Genomic DNA, 15,791 nt, shown 5'->3' with positions numbered 1-15,791 from the left:
TGTATAGTTCTATAGAGAAAAAATGTATTAGAGACAATAGGAGATAATGTCCTGTCACTTTTTAATCCGATTTTGATGGATTAAAAAGGGGCGGGGCTTATTTTTTAATTGACCTTTTAGGTGACCCCTCTCACATGATCGTCACGTGGCCCTGCTCGTGACCCTCATGTGACCCCCCCCCCCCACTCAGGAAATCCCCCCCCCCCCCACATTAATCATTATTAAATTAATTAATTATTCTTTTATTAATTGTATTATTATTATTTTCATTTATATTCATATCATTAATAATATTATTACTACTATCATTGATACTATTGTAATTATTTAATTCTGTTATGCATACCCAACCTTATTTAGTAGTATTATTGTAATCATTTAAAGTTATTTATAATTATTTAACTCCGGTATACATACCCAATCTTTTTATTAGTATTATTATGATTATTTTGAATTATTTAATTCCGTTACGCGCACCCAATCTTTAAGGTGGGAGGAAATCAGTCTTTGTTTCAGCCGTAAAAGCAGTCAGACTCTGAATACTTAAAGCTTCAAAATAAAGATTAAAAATAAAACTATATAAATCGTTTAGACGCATAAGCTTCCCCATCCGGAATCTGTAAATAAAAAGCTCAGGGTTCTCGCTCAGCCAGAATCCTGCGATGCAACCCCTCAGCTCTCCCTGTAAACAGCAGGCGTTTAACCTCAGTTACTGACTGCTCACCAGTTGCAGCTGTATTACAGAAGCTGAAAAGAACTGCCTGGCAAAACAATGTTTCGAAATCTCGGTTTTGAAATCTGGAATTACAAAAACCCTTTTGTTCATTCATGTTATTTAATGCAGTTAATTATTATAAGCTGGAAAGTTAAAAAGTCTGGCAAGTCCTTAGTCGTCTGGCAATAGATGTATAGCTGTGACTAGAGTTCACAGTAGCCAAAGCCTGAAGGAAACAAAGACGAGTCTTAAAAAACCCATAAAGAAATAGGCTACTTCAGACACCAGAGGTCTGGTTTTATTGCTAAATAGCACAAACATACAACAATACTCTCAGTTTTTGAGATTGCAACTATAAATCACAATTCACTTCCCAACCCCTCTAAAAACCACAATAACAATGTGCGAATTACCCATTTTTCAACATTTGTGCGAATTACCCAAATTTCAACATTTCTTTCATCAGTGCCGTTGCTTCTGTTGCCGTCAGTCTGATGGTTTAACAAGAAATATCTGTATTTGTACAACCTAGAAGAATCATGGAAGATTTACCTGTTTTATTTAGAATCGATAGTTTATGAGATACTTTTGGATGGTTTGTTTAAAAGTCTTTGCCCTGTTGTTTATCTGCCTTGCATTTTTATAGCAAATGAAGTAACACTATAAAAAAGTTCAAGTTTAATGCATCCGTATTTCAAAGTAGACCTGTACACTGCACATTTACCCCTACAAAACATACAGAGGTCCTATGCAAATGTTGCATAGGATCTATGCAGTCACTATGTGTGCATAAATGAAGAGCAATTGTCTTCGTCATGCTAAATACTTAGCCTGATAAGGGTGTGTGACTTATTTTGTGAATAACTAATTTCTTACTCAGGGGCATTAATTAATTGAAAAAAAGGTTTGCTATACCCTGTGGTGCAATTGTGCATCCACATTTTGTTTCAATAACATAGGAAAACCATGGGATGCTCACAGAAAAAGGTTCTAATATAACATTTGTTATTCTTGCACTATGTCATACACATTCTTCTCCGATGCCAACATGCTGGATTTCTTAAAACTGCAAATATTTTCAAAACTTTAATTCATCCTGGTAATAATAAAAGTACTTGGGGGGCACTCACAGTTGCCAAATGATCAGTCGATGCCTAAATATGAAAAAGTTAAACATGATTGTAATGTCCCAGTAAAAATATTGTACAATGCCTGACGTTGCAGGTTACTAACGTTGCAGGTCAATAAATAAAACAGGAATGAATGTTCAGCAAATGTTTTTTTTTTTTTTATTTTGTTCGAAGGCCTGATGAAGAAAATTGTGATTTTCTTAAACTGTACAGGAGCTGTAAAGGAAGGGATGTTTTAAATCATTATGGGGGGTAAAGTCTGTGACTCTGTCTTGTGCTTGACGTTGTGCGAGTTTGTTTGCCGGTGGTCAGAGTGACTTAACCAGTGAGGGAAGGTTGTACGGTACATTTCTGCCATTATTCTTCCTCAAGCCTTGCATAGTGCTATATTTAAAACACATCTGTTTTAAATATCCTCCATATGAAGAAGGTTCTACAAAGATTTCCTTGTAGATGTAATTCATTAGCGGATAGCCGCAATTTTCTTGCTTCATTTTTTAACCTGACTTCTAGTATCTGTCCTGATGCATCAATCTGGGCTGACTCTTTAGTCCTTTTTTTTTGTATTCAATTAAATTTTATTTATATAGCGTCAATTCATGAAACATGTCATCTCAAGGCACTTTACAAAGTCAAAATCAATCAGATTATACAGATTGGTCAAAAAAAGGGGAACCGGTTGATTGTCTGCATTGTCCGTGGCTTTGCAGCAATCCCTCATACTAAGCAAGCATGAAAGTCTGTCTTGACACTTGCTGCTAAGCACCAGGGCTAATTTGGAGTGACATTAATGGAAGCAGATGGGACTGATTGTTCAGTCGTCAGAGAGGGCAAAGACAAGGAGCAATCTCTGCACTCTAGATGCAGATATGTGAAGTTGATTTTCACAAACTGTGTAAGATGTTCCATTACTGTTTTGCGTGTTTTTCTCTTTTTTTCTGACCAACTACATGGATAGATGCTTGGTGTTGTAAACAAAAGCTAAGCGTAATACATGTATCTAAATGTGAGGCTCTCTCACAAACAATCAAGTTCATTATATATATTTTTTAGTTTGGAAGCAGAATGAACAGCGAGTTGATCCAAGCCCACACCACAATGTGGAAAATGTGTATGGAATCGCAGAATTAGGCGTGTAAAAATGGAATATGGTAAAACTTTTTTAGATTTTGCCCGTGAAACACAAAAACATTCACAGAGGAAGGACAGAAAGCCTGTCTGAGCTTACTCAAATCTGCATGCTGCTGTAACACTAATATCCAAAGCAAAACATTTTATTTATAAAGAGGACAATAAACCTTTCTGCAAGTTTCACGCACATATAAAATATTGGAACAGCAAAGACTACGCTATAGAATTAAGAAATGGGGCATTTTAGTACCACATCCGTCTCCACACAACAGAGCACTAAAACCTTAGATTTGAAAAACAAGGTGTACTAAACTTTACAAACTGTGTTTCAAAGACTAGACAAAGACAAATCCAACTGTAAAAGCGTTTGAAACTGCACCAGTTTTATAATCGTCTTGTTTTAGAATTTATGGACATATCGATAAAAAAAAAACCTTCTGTTCAGCCAGGGTTAACTCAAATGCCAAAAATGTTGTAAAAATTCAGAAAGAATATTTGATTCTGTTAAAAAAGAAAGCTCTGTGTTTTAGTATGTGAAGTGTTATATTAATCAACAGTGAGGTAAAATGAGAAGCCCCTGATATCTTACCTGCAGCAGATAACTAAGTTCAGTTTTCATGGAAGTTAATTAACATAATCAACATCTAGGGCCCGTATTATGTCTTTTAAATTGTGTCATTATTGCAGACCCTGTCAAAACATTTAGCTTTTTCATGATCATAGGTCGTGTTAAGTTTTCATATTTAATGCAGTTTCTTCATTAAACTCCACAACTGTTTTTCAGCCATTCCTCATAAATTACTTTAATTCATCTATATAACCTTTTTCTCTGTTTTGTTTTTAACCTCTGTGAGGCAGAATTGAAAAGGGGTTTACAAATACAGTTTATAAGTATTAAAAGCTTAACATTTTAACAGAAACCCACTTCAAACATCTTGAGCCACACTTTTAATGTATAGTTTATTGAGAAATAATGTCTGGATATTTATGCAACCCCACAGGAAGAACACACACCACTTATTTTTCAGAATTCTCTTGTTGAGCTTGTGCAGTTCCAGCGTTGTGAGAGTCGGCGTGAATTTGAGCGTTAGTTACGACCCGTGCTGCTTCTGACATGATGCATCCCGTGAATGCATTGCACTGGATTTTTATACAAGGTTGCGTTTAACAAGAGAGTGTTGAGTTTTAGTGTACGGTATATCACAGGTGGAGCGCGTGTAGACCGGTCATTGAAGTTCGGAGCGGTTGTAGCTCGCCGCGAAGAAGGAAGTTGTGACATGTTTCGGGGAGTCACCGTGCATGCATTCAGTTAGGTGGGAAGAGGGCCTTATATATACATTATTGATAATACAGGCATTGTGTTTGTCCGCGTGATGGGGATTTTTAGGATACGTAAAGGCGTGAAATACAACATCCTGTCGATTTTTTTTTTGTGACAGGGTGTCCGCTATTTATAAATACTAAGCATGATAGCGCGAGGGTTGTAGAGAAAGAGACAGTTTTTGTGTTGAGGGGTCAGATGATTGAGAGAAAGCGAGATCTCCCCCCTTGTGTCTCCTCCCGCGCGGCGCTTCGAACAGGTTGAGTATTATTTCAACTGCTTACTGACCGAGTGAACTTATGACCCTCAAACTGACAGTGACCTGTAGAGTGTATGGACTTATTATGTTGTAAGCTGCAACTGGTAAGCAGTCAGTAACTGAGGTTAAACGCCTGCTGTTTACAGGGAGAGCTGAGGGGTTGCATCGCAGGATTCTGGCTGAGCGAGAACCCTGAGCTTTTTATTTACAGATTCCGGATGGGGAAGCTTATGCGTCTAAACGATTTATATAGTTTTATTTTTAATCTTTATTTTGAAGCTTTAAGTATTCAGAGTCTGACTGCTTTTACGGCTGAAACAAAGACTGATTTCCTCCCACCTTAAAGATTGGGTGCGCGTAACGGAATTAAATAATTCAAAATAATCATAATAATACTAATAAAAAGTTTGGGTATGTATACCGGAGTTAAATAATTATAAATAACTTTAAATGATTACAATAATACTACTAAATAAGGTTGGGTATGCATAACAGAATTAAATAATTACAATAGTATCAATGATAGTAGTAATAATATTATTAATGATATGAATATAAATGAAAATAATAATAATACAATTAATAAAAGAATAATTAATTAATTTAATAATGATTAATGTGGGGGGGGGGATTTCCTGAGTGGGGGGGTGGGGGGTCACATGAGGGTCACGAGCAGGGCCACGTGACGATCATGTGAGAGGGGTCACCTAAAAGGTCAATTAAAAAATAAGCCCCGCCCCTTTTTAATCCATCAAAATCGGATTAAAAAGTGACAGGACATTATCTCCTATTGTCTCTTGTATTCAATTACTGATAATTAAAACAAACCCCTTTGGTAATATGCAGCACTCATTTATACCTGTCTGGTCTAGACTTGTTTAAAATACAATGTGGTTTTTAGGGGAACGTTAAGGTAAAACCAGAGAACCACTCTCAAAAGGACAGTTACTGCCTTGCATAGGGCAGCTTGGTTTTTGTCTGTTTCTGTAAGGATTTCTAAGCATCTACAATGACATTTAAGTTCAGTTTACCCGCTGTTTGAAACAAGGGAAAAGTTCCTTTTGTCTGTTGTACCATGACCACAAAGACAAAGGTAACCATGATCTATTTGTAGCCTTACACATCTGTGGGGGGGCGTCCATGGGTTAAATTCCCAGCCTGTGTATCATTGTGTTGTCCTTTGATGGGCTGGTTGGACCTCAACTCTGCATACTGACTGCAGGAGAAGGGAACCATCCTACAAGGATCATATGTTTGGAGAAAATGGATGAATGTGAGAGGTGTTTGCCTGCTATAACAGCAGCATATTTCCATTATTATAGTATTTCAATACAATTTCAATTAAATTTTATTTATAAAGCGCCAATTCATGAAACATGTCATCTCAAGGCACTTTACAAAGTCTAATTCAATCATATTATACAGATTGGGTCAGATTATACAGATTGGTCAAAAATGTCCTATATAAGGGAACCAGTTGATTGCATCAAAGTCCCGACAAGCAGCAGTCACTCCTGGAGAAGCGTAGAGCTACAGGGAGAGTCGTCTGCATTGTACATGGCTTTGCAGCAATCCCTCATACTGAGCAAGCATGGAGCGACCGTGGGAAGAAAAACTCCCCATTAACGGGAAGGAAAAACCTCCAGCAGAACCGGGCTCAGTATGAACGGTCGTCTGCCTCGACCGACTGGGGGTTAGAGAAGACAGAGCAGAGACACAACAAGAGAGACAAACAAGCACAGAAGCACACATTGATCCAGTATTTTAATTTAAAAAAGCTGTAAAGTACCACCAGTTTGAAAAGTATGAAACAAATGATCTAGGGACGTTGCAGTTGGTCAGGGCTAGATTCAGTGACGTTATGTCCCCAACATTAGCAGCCTGCTGGATTTACTGAAGGACTTCATATATAAAGGGTGCCTACGCATTAAAAACCTGCAGCCCAATGGTTTATGGACAACTCAGGTTATATAACAATGAATGTTGTTTGAAATTGTGTGGAAATCCACACAAACCTTTGAACCTGACAAAGTCCTAAAACTTCCCAAAATACACTGAAATATAACTCTATTCAGTTTTAATTAAGTAGCATCGAGCCTGATGTTTATTCATGGGTTTGAGCTTTGCTAGTTTAAACCTGTACAAACACACTAAATCACGCCTCATACAATAATGTAACACACCTCAAAAATAATGAAAACAACCTCAATCAGATGGAAACTGTAAATATTCAACATTTAGTACTATATTTTGCATGAAATGCTCTTTCATTAAGACTTTTCATGACACTTTCATTCTCAATGAGAATAAAATGCTGTCAGATCAGCAGATTAACTCCTAACCAGTCAGGCGTGATGATTCCTGAAGGTGGAGATAATCACACATGTCCATAAACAGCTGCGTAAAGGTGCATGCAATATGCGGTGTTGGTGTGCTGGAGGAAATTGCTGATAGAAGAATGCAGAGGGGGCGTGTTTTCAGAGATCCTGCTGGCACATGATGAGTGACTTATTAGCCGCTTCACATTGCCCAGGGTAAGCATCTTGGAGTTCTGCGTATGTCTGGCCATGGTGTTACAGAGACACTTGAAGGAACTGCGTGTTGCCACCGGTGTCGTGGTAAACTAGTAGCCTCTGACAGAATTTATGTCCCCTGTGTTAGGAGCGCACAGTGTAAGTAGATTTTAGATAGACCCTCATGAATGGGTCATATGAAACAGATCCTAAACATAGTCAAATAAACACTGAATAAAGAAATGATTCATCACTCTGGGAGATCTAGATTTCCATTTAATAAAAAAGTAGGATGGGGTGCACTGGTGGCACAGCAGATAACCCATGTATGGAGGCTTTAGTCCTCAACGCGGTGGACCTGGGTTCGACTCTGACCCACAGTCCTTTGCCACGTCTCTCACCCTCTTCCTGTCAGCCTACTGTGGTAAAAAGCAAGCCACTACAGCCGCAAAAAATAGATAGATTATTGATAGAGTTCTCCATAATCAATGTTAAACTTTTACGGATTTAAAGCACTGAAACCCAATTAATAGGTGCTAACCAGCTTGTTAGATCTTTCTGATGGTATTTTGACATTTGACACAGAGTCCTGCAGGCTGGAGGTCCTCTTACCATCACCATCATTTGTGACACAGAGTTTGTTCTATCATTAGGTTGATTTCATTCTACAAGACCAGAATCATTGTCTCCCATCTACTCTACTCATCTAGTATTTAAATTTACCTATCCTCAAGATTATGAGTGTAATACTATTCAGGAGAGCAGATCATCTGCCATTCACCTCTAACATAGAAAGGATTCCTGGATCAATGTCTGCTCTGTCTTCTGTAACCCCCAGTCAGTCGAGACAGATGACCGTTCACATTGAGCCTGGTTCTGCTGAAGGTTCTCCTTCCTGTTAAAAGGGAGTTTTTCTCTCCACTGTTGCTTCATGCATGCTCAGTATGAGGGTTTGCTGCGAAGCCATCAACAATGCAGACGACCGTCCACTGTGGCTCTACGCTCTTTCAGGAGTAAATGCTGCTTGTCAAGACTCCATGCAATCGACTGGGTTTCCTTAGATAGGAAACTTTTTGACCAATGATTTGACTGAATTTGACTTTATTAAGAGCCTTGAGATGACGTGTCGTGAATTGGTGAATAATTAATAAAACTGTATTTGTCATCTTTTTAAGTCTGTCATAATCTTGCACAGTCAGCCCATAGCTTTCCATTATTTTGGGGAAATCAGACTCTATCATACTGAGCCTGACAGAATTTGTATCCCCGTCCATATATTGGACTAAGGATCGGAATTCAGCTTCTGCTGTGTTTACAGCAGAATTTGTCTACCTTTCTACCTCTCCAATTTTGATATTTTATTACCCAAACCAGAGGAAATACTGCCAATTAGAATTCTACTTTTATCCTTGAACATTTTATATTCAGTGAAATTCTTCTCTTTATTTCTCATCAATAACTGCTGTTGTCATGATTATTTGGACATGTGGTGGGTGCCTTCTAGTTATATATATTTATTTGTAGGTGGGCACTGGGTGGTCCAAGTGCTTCCTGCTGCTTCGCTTATTGTTCCACAAATGAGGACGAATAAAAGAAATTTGTGTGGTGACCTGTCTACATACAGTTTTATACATATACATTTTTTGTTTAACATTTTTCCACATAGCTGCACACTCTTTTAGATATAAGACCCCTGGACATGTTTCTTTTGAAGAGCAGCTCTTCCCTAGCCAACTCTGAGTAGAGGGTAGAGCAGTCGTCGGGTGATCTCAAGATTGTGGGTTTAATTCCAGCTTCCTCCTGCCACATGTTGATATGCCCCCTGGAAAGGCACATAACTCCTCGAGCCTACACAGCTTTCATATTAAAAGTTGGTGGTGAGAAATGTTGAAACCTGTAACGCACAACAAACGTCAGGTGTATAAAACTGTGCAGACGTGTTGCCGCACACCTTTGCTTTATACATCCTAATTTGCAGGAAATGATACGCACCTGCACGTGTATCTTGGGTGCCCTGTCACAGCCCCTGAATACAGATGCAAATAAGTACAAAAACACAGAAGGCACACACCGCTTGTACATATAACCATGGCAACAGTGCATCATCACAAAAGGAAATTATTTTACTGCTTGTGCATCTATAGCCATACGAGTCGTCAAAACTCCGATTACATTCTGAAATCCGCTCAGGAATGTTTCGTTTTCATCTGATTGAGGTTGTTTGCATTATTTTTTAAGGTGTTACGTTATTGTATGAGGCGTGATTCAGTTTCTTTGTATTGGTTTAAACTAGTACAGCACAAACTCATGAATCGTAAAACTGGCATACATTTGTATATTGCTTTGTGGTCTGGGTTGTTATGTTGGAGGGTTCAGCTCCATCCATCTTCCTATCATCATCCTTATCCCTGGTGAATGATTCGAGGTAGACCGTAATCGGTACTTCTTGCGGTTTTCTTTTTCCTCCTCATGAATAATAGCTGTCCTGTCAAGAGATTCCTGATTCACCACTGTTCTGTGAAATGTTTAGAGTTTAAGATTAGGGATGACCATCTATTGTATTGTTTCTCACACATGGGAAAAATATTGCAGTAAGGATTAGCCATCATGTGATGATGATAAAACTGATAGTTTGACAGGGATCTTTTTCTTTTATTTCTTTTCTTCATGACGCTGTTAGTCCTTTAAAATTCTCCAACAAATACTTTCACAGAACATCTACAGATATACTAAGATGAAATAGCATACTGGTGGACTCTAACCAAGTGGCTTCTGAAGGCAATTTCTTGCACTGGATTTTATTTTGGAGTTATCAGAGAAAAGGGGGTGGATACAGATGCACACCACCTTTAAAATTGAATTGATAAAACAGAAAAAAGTATATATAATGTTCTTTCCACATTCAAATTATGTTGTTCTTTCATAAAATATACCAGTGTTTCCCCTACCATGATATTAGAGCAAGTCATTGTTATGTTTAATAGCCAGGGAGGATCCTGTGCGTCCCTTTTCCCTGGCCTTTCTAGACCTTAATTCATACTAGCACAATTAGACATCTTAAAATGTCATTTCTACTAGTAATAATGTAGTTACCTTAATTTTATAGAAAATAAAAATTTATGTTTTACTAATTAAGTGGGTGCAGGTATTTCACATTTTCTTCAATTTTCTAAACAATATTAAAAATATACTTTACATTTATGTCAATGCTTTAGACCAAAGTAAAATGTGATGCTTGATTCTTAATATTTTTAGATAATGAGAGTTCATTTGTTTGAACCAGATTACTGATTTTAAATAACATGACTGTCCACAGACTCACCTGTGTTCATTCACTCCACATTTCAGTGTTTCAGAATCCAAATAATAAATTAAAATGAGAACAACATAAATGGCATTATTATATTAATCATTATAATAAATTACCCAAACTGCAATGCAAGAATTACGTTTCAAATAAAGAGAAGTCATGTAAATTTGTTTGAAAAGTCTGTCTACTTAATCCCAATAATATTCAAATTCAACTTTTTTTTTTTAGCAGTCCCTAAGGGAAATAAACTATTTAAACAATGCTTCCTCAAAGAATCGTTTTAGGTGCTGATGGCTGTAGACAGAAAGGATCTCCTGTAGTGGTCAGCATAACAGAGGATCTGGAGAAGCCTCTGGCTCTTTACTGGCTTGTAATAAAAAATACACTTGAGCTTATAATGTAAGGAAATGTTCAACATCCTACTCTATTACTAAATGACGCCCTATACAAGGAGCCCCTGGAGGACCTTCTTGTTTCACTCCAGTGAGGAAGGAAGCATCATAATTTAGATCAATTGGAATCTCTCTGATGGTATATATACAACCAGTTTCTAGAACCTTTGTAAAAGCACTATACAAGTTCAGTCCATTTACCACTAATACAGATAAATATGCTGGCATACATTTACATTGCTATGAGTAATCTTATCTACTATGTCAACAGAGGACCTTATGTGTTTTGTTTCTTTAAATAAAAATATGAATTACAATAACAACCTCACTCACTTTTTTTTTGGACTTTAGAAAAGCTGGCCCAGGCCAAAGAAGAAAATCTGGACATGCACCAGGTGTTGGATCAAACCCTGCTCGAGCTCAACAATCTATAGAGGCTTCCACAGAGTTGGAGGAGGACCTGAAAGATCTGGGGAAAGTGACATTTCCTCTCAGTCCACTCTACAAGACAGTACCCCATTGGTTTTACTCTTAAATGAAAACGTCATTTTATGAACACATTGTTATGAGTTAAAATTGTGTCTTCTAGTTTAAAGAAATATAATTTAAGTCTGCCTGGACCTTGTGTTTAAAATGATACAATTAAGTGGACTATCAAATAAATGTTCAAGACCAACATAACATAAATAATTTAAAATGCTAAGGATTTAAGAGCTTTTTTTTTTTTTAGCTTAGTTGCTCCCATTTAAATTCATTTGCTGCAACCTTTCTTTCTTTGCATTTATATACATAAATCTGGTTGCATAGTCAATATTTGGATTAAAATAATAATGACGACATAAAACACAACCACTTACAATTGCAAGTTTGGTTTAGTCCTACTTGGCTGGCTGAACACAGAAGAATGTCTTTCAAAGAACTACTTGATTATGAATGGAAATATCTACCAACACATTTCAGGCATTAACAGCAATGACCAATCACAGCTCATAGACAACATATATTTACACACAGAAACACACTCATCAAAATGGATATAGGTCATCACAGAAAAAGACTGATGAGTTGTTTTTGTTTATTTTCTTTTTCCTTTTTGTTTTCAAAATTTTCTTCACCTCCCATTAAGTATCAGGATTTCCACCTTTTCTTGGCACTCCGTGGCAAAAACGTATTTAGCTATGAATGGTGTAATTTGTCACATTAGATGAATTATTTGTCAACATGAAAAAAACACTTTTTTTATTTCCAGGTTTTCAAAAGTGTGTGCATTGTGGGATTTGTTCAGTTGAATATGACTTTATGTGTTCTAATAAACTAATCAATTAAATAAATTAGAAAAAATGACAGCTGATGAGTAAGTTTATGACTTTTTTGATAGGATATACATTTTAGCTTTGAGGGGATCATTTGTGTTTTACAAATCTTTGTATCTCTAATAAGCCTGCCCCCCCCCCCCTCTCCCTCTCTCTCCCTCTCCCTCTCCCTCTCTCTCTCTCTCTCTCTCTCTCTCTCTATATATATATATATATATATATATTTATAATTAAATTCTAATACATATCAAATATGACCTTGTTCACACATTAAAGCTAGATGTCCATTTAGAATAGTTCCACATCTGCAATATTTTCTCATAATACAATTTACACCTATGTTACAAATAAAGCAAATTGGACTTTTTGTAAACTAGGAACTGCAGGCTTTTGAGGATGTTTCATGGTGGAGATGTAGTCGTTTTAATTTAGTTATATTGGTGGGAAAATAATAACCTGACGCCGCCAGATAGATTTGCTTCGCATATCCATCTGGAAACCTTCCGTTGAAGTAATTTTGGGAAGGGGCGAAAATACTGGTTAGCTGATTGGCCTATGTTGGTGATAGACGGGCCAAATAAACCAATCAGATCAACGAAGCATATGACGTACTCGTCAACATGCTTCCTCGTCGCTCTGTTACGAGCGATGACGAAAACACAACCACAAGCCAAGCTACTCTTGCTGCTGCAGGTAAAGGCTCGTTAGCTCAGCAAAGAAATACTCTGTAATTCCGATAAAACTTGCTCGATAGCCACGCTAACGCTAGTTTCATCGGCTGAAACCGCCATGTTCTTTAGACTGAACTGTCGCTCCTCGTTGCGTCACACCTCAACCCGCCTCAAAGCCAACGCTGATTGGACGTTCGTTTGGTGAACGGCTCCAAATTTTCTTCAACGGAGAGTAGCCAGACTGATCTGCGAGTGAAACCTTGAAAGCTCGCGAGATCAGGATGGTCTCACGAGGCTAGGAAAATAACTTAACCGATCAAAGAAAACAAATGTGTAAAACTGGCACAAAGATGCAGAAAGTGAACACACCGTGCAAATGTGGTGCTTCAAAAATCTTATTTATATTTATTTAGACAGAAATTGTAAAATTATTTTAGGGATTAGTCTATTGTAGATGCGTGTCTGCTTAAAGTAGTTTTTAAGAACAGAGGAAACATTAACAGGTCAAGTACAGACACATAAAATAAGAATCATAAAGGCCAAGAGAAAAGGGCACAATGTGAGAAACAACAAAACCATGATTAAAACAAAGGCTGGATGGACAGATATAACCATGTGTGGCTACAATAGTGGCTTCAGGATGGTATTTTAGCAGGCTAGCTGGAAAACACAGTGTGCTTTTGGGATCAATAGGGGGTGTTGCTGTAGTACTAAAGGCCAATGACACTAGAGGGAGCTAGAAGGAAAAGTAGTGTAGATAATTAGCAATGTGCTGCAAACTGTTGGCATTGAACTTGAAGCGAAGCTATGTTCAGATAAGATGTGGTGCCACGGAACTGCTGGTCATTGACAAATGATACAGAGTGAGTTCTTCTGAGATCAGGTTCAGTCAGCACTAGAAACACACCGAGCACCAGTACAGGTAGTGGTCAGAGGACAGTGGGGTGGGGATGTCATGATTCCTCCCTTCTTGATCCAGACTGTCAGGTGTAGTGTATGAGCCACTGCCACTAATTCATTAAATTAACTCTATGCAGCAGCATTAGGACATTCTTGAGAGCTGAAGAAAAGCTCAATCAGTAAATAAGTTGATGGTTATATACCATTTTTAACATTGTAATAAATAAAGGAATCAAAAGCCATTTCAGATGCTGGATCCAAAAGATTTACTTCCTTAAACAGACCATTCAAAGAAGCTGAACCAAGTGGATGACCAGACTGCTCATCTCTCAATCTAAACACAATAACTGTCGGTAACAGTTTCCAATCAAAGGCTTCATTCTTTCAGCTTACAGCTCAAAGTTCTGTTAGACAGCAAACACTGTTACAATCCCTCATAATAGCTAGAACCATAAGCCGTGTGACTTTTTGCACACCTTCAATTTGCAGCTGCAGGTGTGCAGGACTGAGCGAGAATTTGATGGCCAACACCAGCTCAGACCACACTGACAAACTGCTTTCCCACTTCATGGATTTATCAGATCTTTCCAGGAATTTAAGCCTGCTTTAGAATATGCTATATAGTTGATTATTGTCCTTTGTAATTAGTACTGGCAAACATAAAAACAGTGGCTCCCTCGGATTTCATGTACTCAGCTGATATTCTTAAACATCTGGAAGCAGCAATGGTGAAAAGCAACAGAAAAAGACAATGTCAGAACAGAGAAAGGAGCCCATATGATACATAGAATTAGTCAAATGTTTCCCACTTCCTTCTGAGGTCCTCTGCCTTCTTCTTCTGTGGTATAACAGGTGTGGCCATATTGAGCAAGTCTCCAAAAGGATCCTTAGGTTTCTGATTTTCTCCTTGTGCATGTAGTGGCTTTGGCAGCGTGCTCATAGGTGTGCTGAGGACAGAGGCAGAGTCCACCAGGCTGGAGAGAGCATGGCTGCTGTCAGAGGAGCGAGGCAGAAAGGAGACTGAAGAGGGGGCTGCTGATGGGGCAAGACCAAGGCTGGGAGGCATAGAGGAACTGCAGGGGGATGGCTGTCTGTGGAGTCCAGGTAGTGTAGATAAGGACTGTGGCTGGGAAGAAGTTTGCATGTAAGGGCCTGGTGGAGGTCCATAGACTGCACTAAAAGGATTGCTACTAATAGTTGGAGAGTAGTGCTGCAATGACTGGGCAAATGGGTTTAGTGATATGTGAGGATGAAGAGGGAAAGGTGGCAAACCCTGTGGGTAGGGCCTGGGGGGTAGTGCTGGCTTGCATGGAGATGATGCACTGATATCTAACCCGTCTGTTAGAGTTGAGCTGTTCAAGGGGTCTAAAAGATTGATCAAATCCATACTGTCCTCATCAGCCTTTGAGGGCCCCTGCTGGTGTTCATCTGAGGTCATGCTCAAAGCTTGCCTAAATTCTTCTCTTCCTGGAGTAGTTCTTCCTTCCCCATAACCTGTGGCTTTGGAACGTGACTGGACAGCAGGGGGTGCCAGAACAGTTCCCAGCTCGGGCGTCTTCCTTCCCTGGGGTCGAGGAATGGTTATGTTGCCAATGGCAGAGGGATCTAAAGAGTCCACTGCTGTAATAGAGCTTTCCGGGAGCGGGGAGCAGGATTCAATTGGCACTGGAAGTTGAACAGATGGAGGTCTATCGCAAGCAGGACGCACAGAGATAGGCAAAAGGGAAGTGTCCCTGCCTAAACTGCACAGCTTGTTGTAAGGATTGGCAAGCTTGAGTCCCGGAAGCGTTCGGGAGTTTTCACTGATGCTCAGGTCCAACTTCTGCAGGCACAACCAGAAAAAAAGAGCATTGCCATGTTTATGTTCCTTTAGTTAGCCCAGCCAGGTACATCAAAGATACACCTTCTGTAACTGTTGTTCCCTATTTCACACAAAACTATCTCATCTAACCAGGTGTGGCCTTTGGTTTTAGTTTTATTACTTAGTAAAAACAGTTATAATATAGTATCAACTATATAATTTGACTGAAACTCATTACTAGAAACACAATATACACATAACAAAAAGACTAATTCTTCTGTTTGAAAGCACATGGGTCTCTTAGGCACAACTAAACAAAGGGTTTAATGCTAACT

The 15,791-nt window shown here is 38.5% G+C and overlaps 2 protein-coding genes across 2 annotated transcripts in view; one reads left to right on the top strand and one right to left on the bottom strand.

Moving 5' to 3' along the window:
* tpm2 (tropomyosin 2 (beta)) overlaps positions 1 to 12,117 on the top strand; it is a 50,108-nt gene extending 37,991 nt beyond the window's left edge. The window contains exon 9 of the mRNA XM_012851825.3: positions 11,123 to 12,117. Coding sequence (XP_012707279.1) covers positions 11,123 to 11,205 — 83 coding nt within the window. The 3' untranslated portion in view covers positions 11,206 to 12,117. The remainder of the gene's footprint in view (positions 1 to 11,122) is intronic.
* A 1,019-nt stretch (positions 12,118 to 13,136) lies between these two features.
* dennd1a (DENN/MADD domain containing 1A) overlaps positions 13,137 to 15,791 on the bottom strand; it is a gene marked incomplete in the record, with an annotated part of 97,961 nt that continues 95,306 nt past the window's right edge. The window contains 1 exon segment of the mRNA XM_036133556.1: positions 13,137 to 15,477. Within this exon segment, the coding sequence (XP_035989449.1) occupies positions 14,446 to 15,477 (1,032 nt within the window).

Source organism: Fundulus heteroclitus, unplaced genomic scaffold, assembly GCF_011125445.2.
Source record: "Fundulus heteroclitus isolate FHET01 unplaced genomic scaffold, MU-UCD_Fhet_4.1 scaffold_64, whole genome shotgun sequence".
NCBI classification, from domain to species: Eukaryota; Metazoa; Chordata; class Actinopteri; order Cyprinodontiformes; family Fundulidae; genus Fundulus; species Fundulus heteroclitus.
Note: the sequence above shows the minus strand (reverse complement) of the source record. Positions and strands in the feature narration are given on the sequence as shown.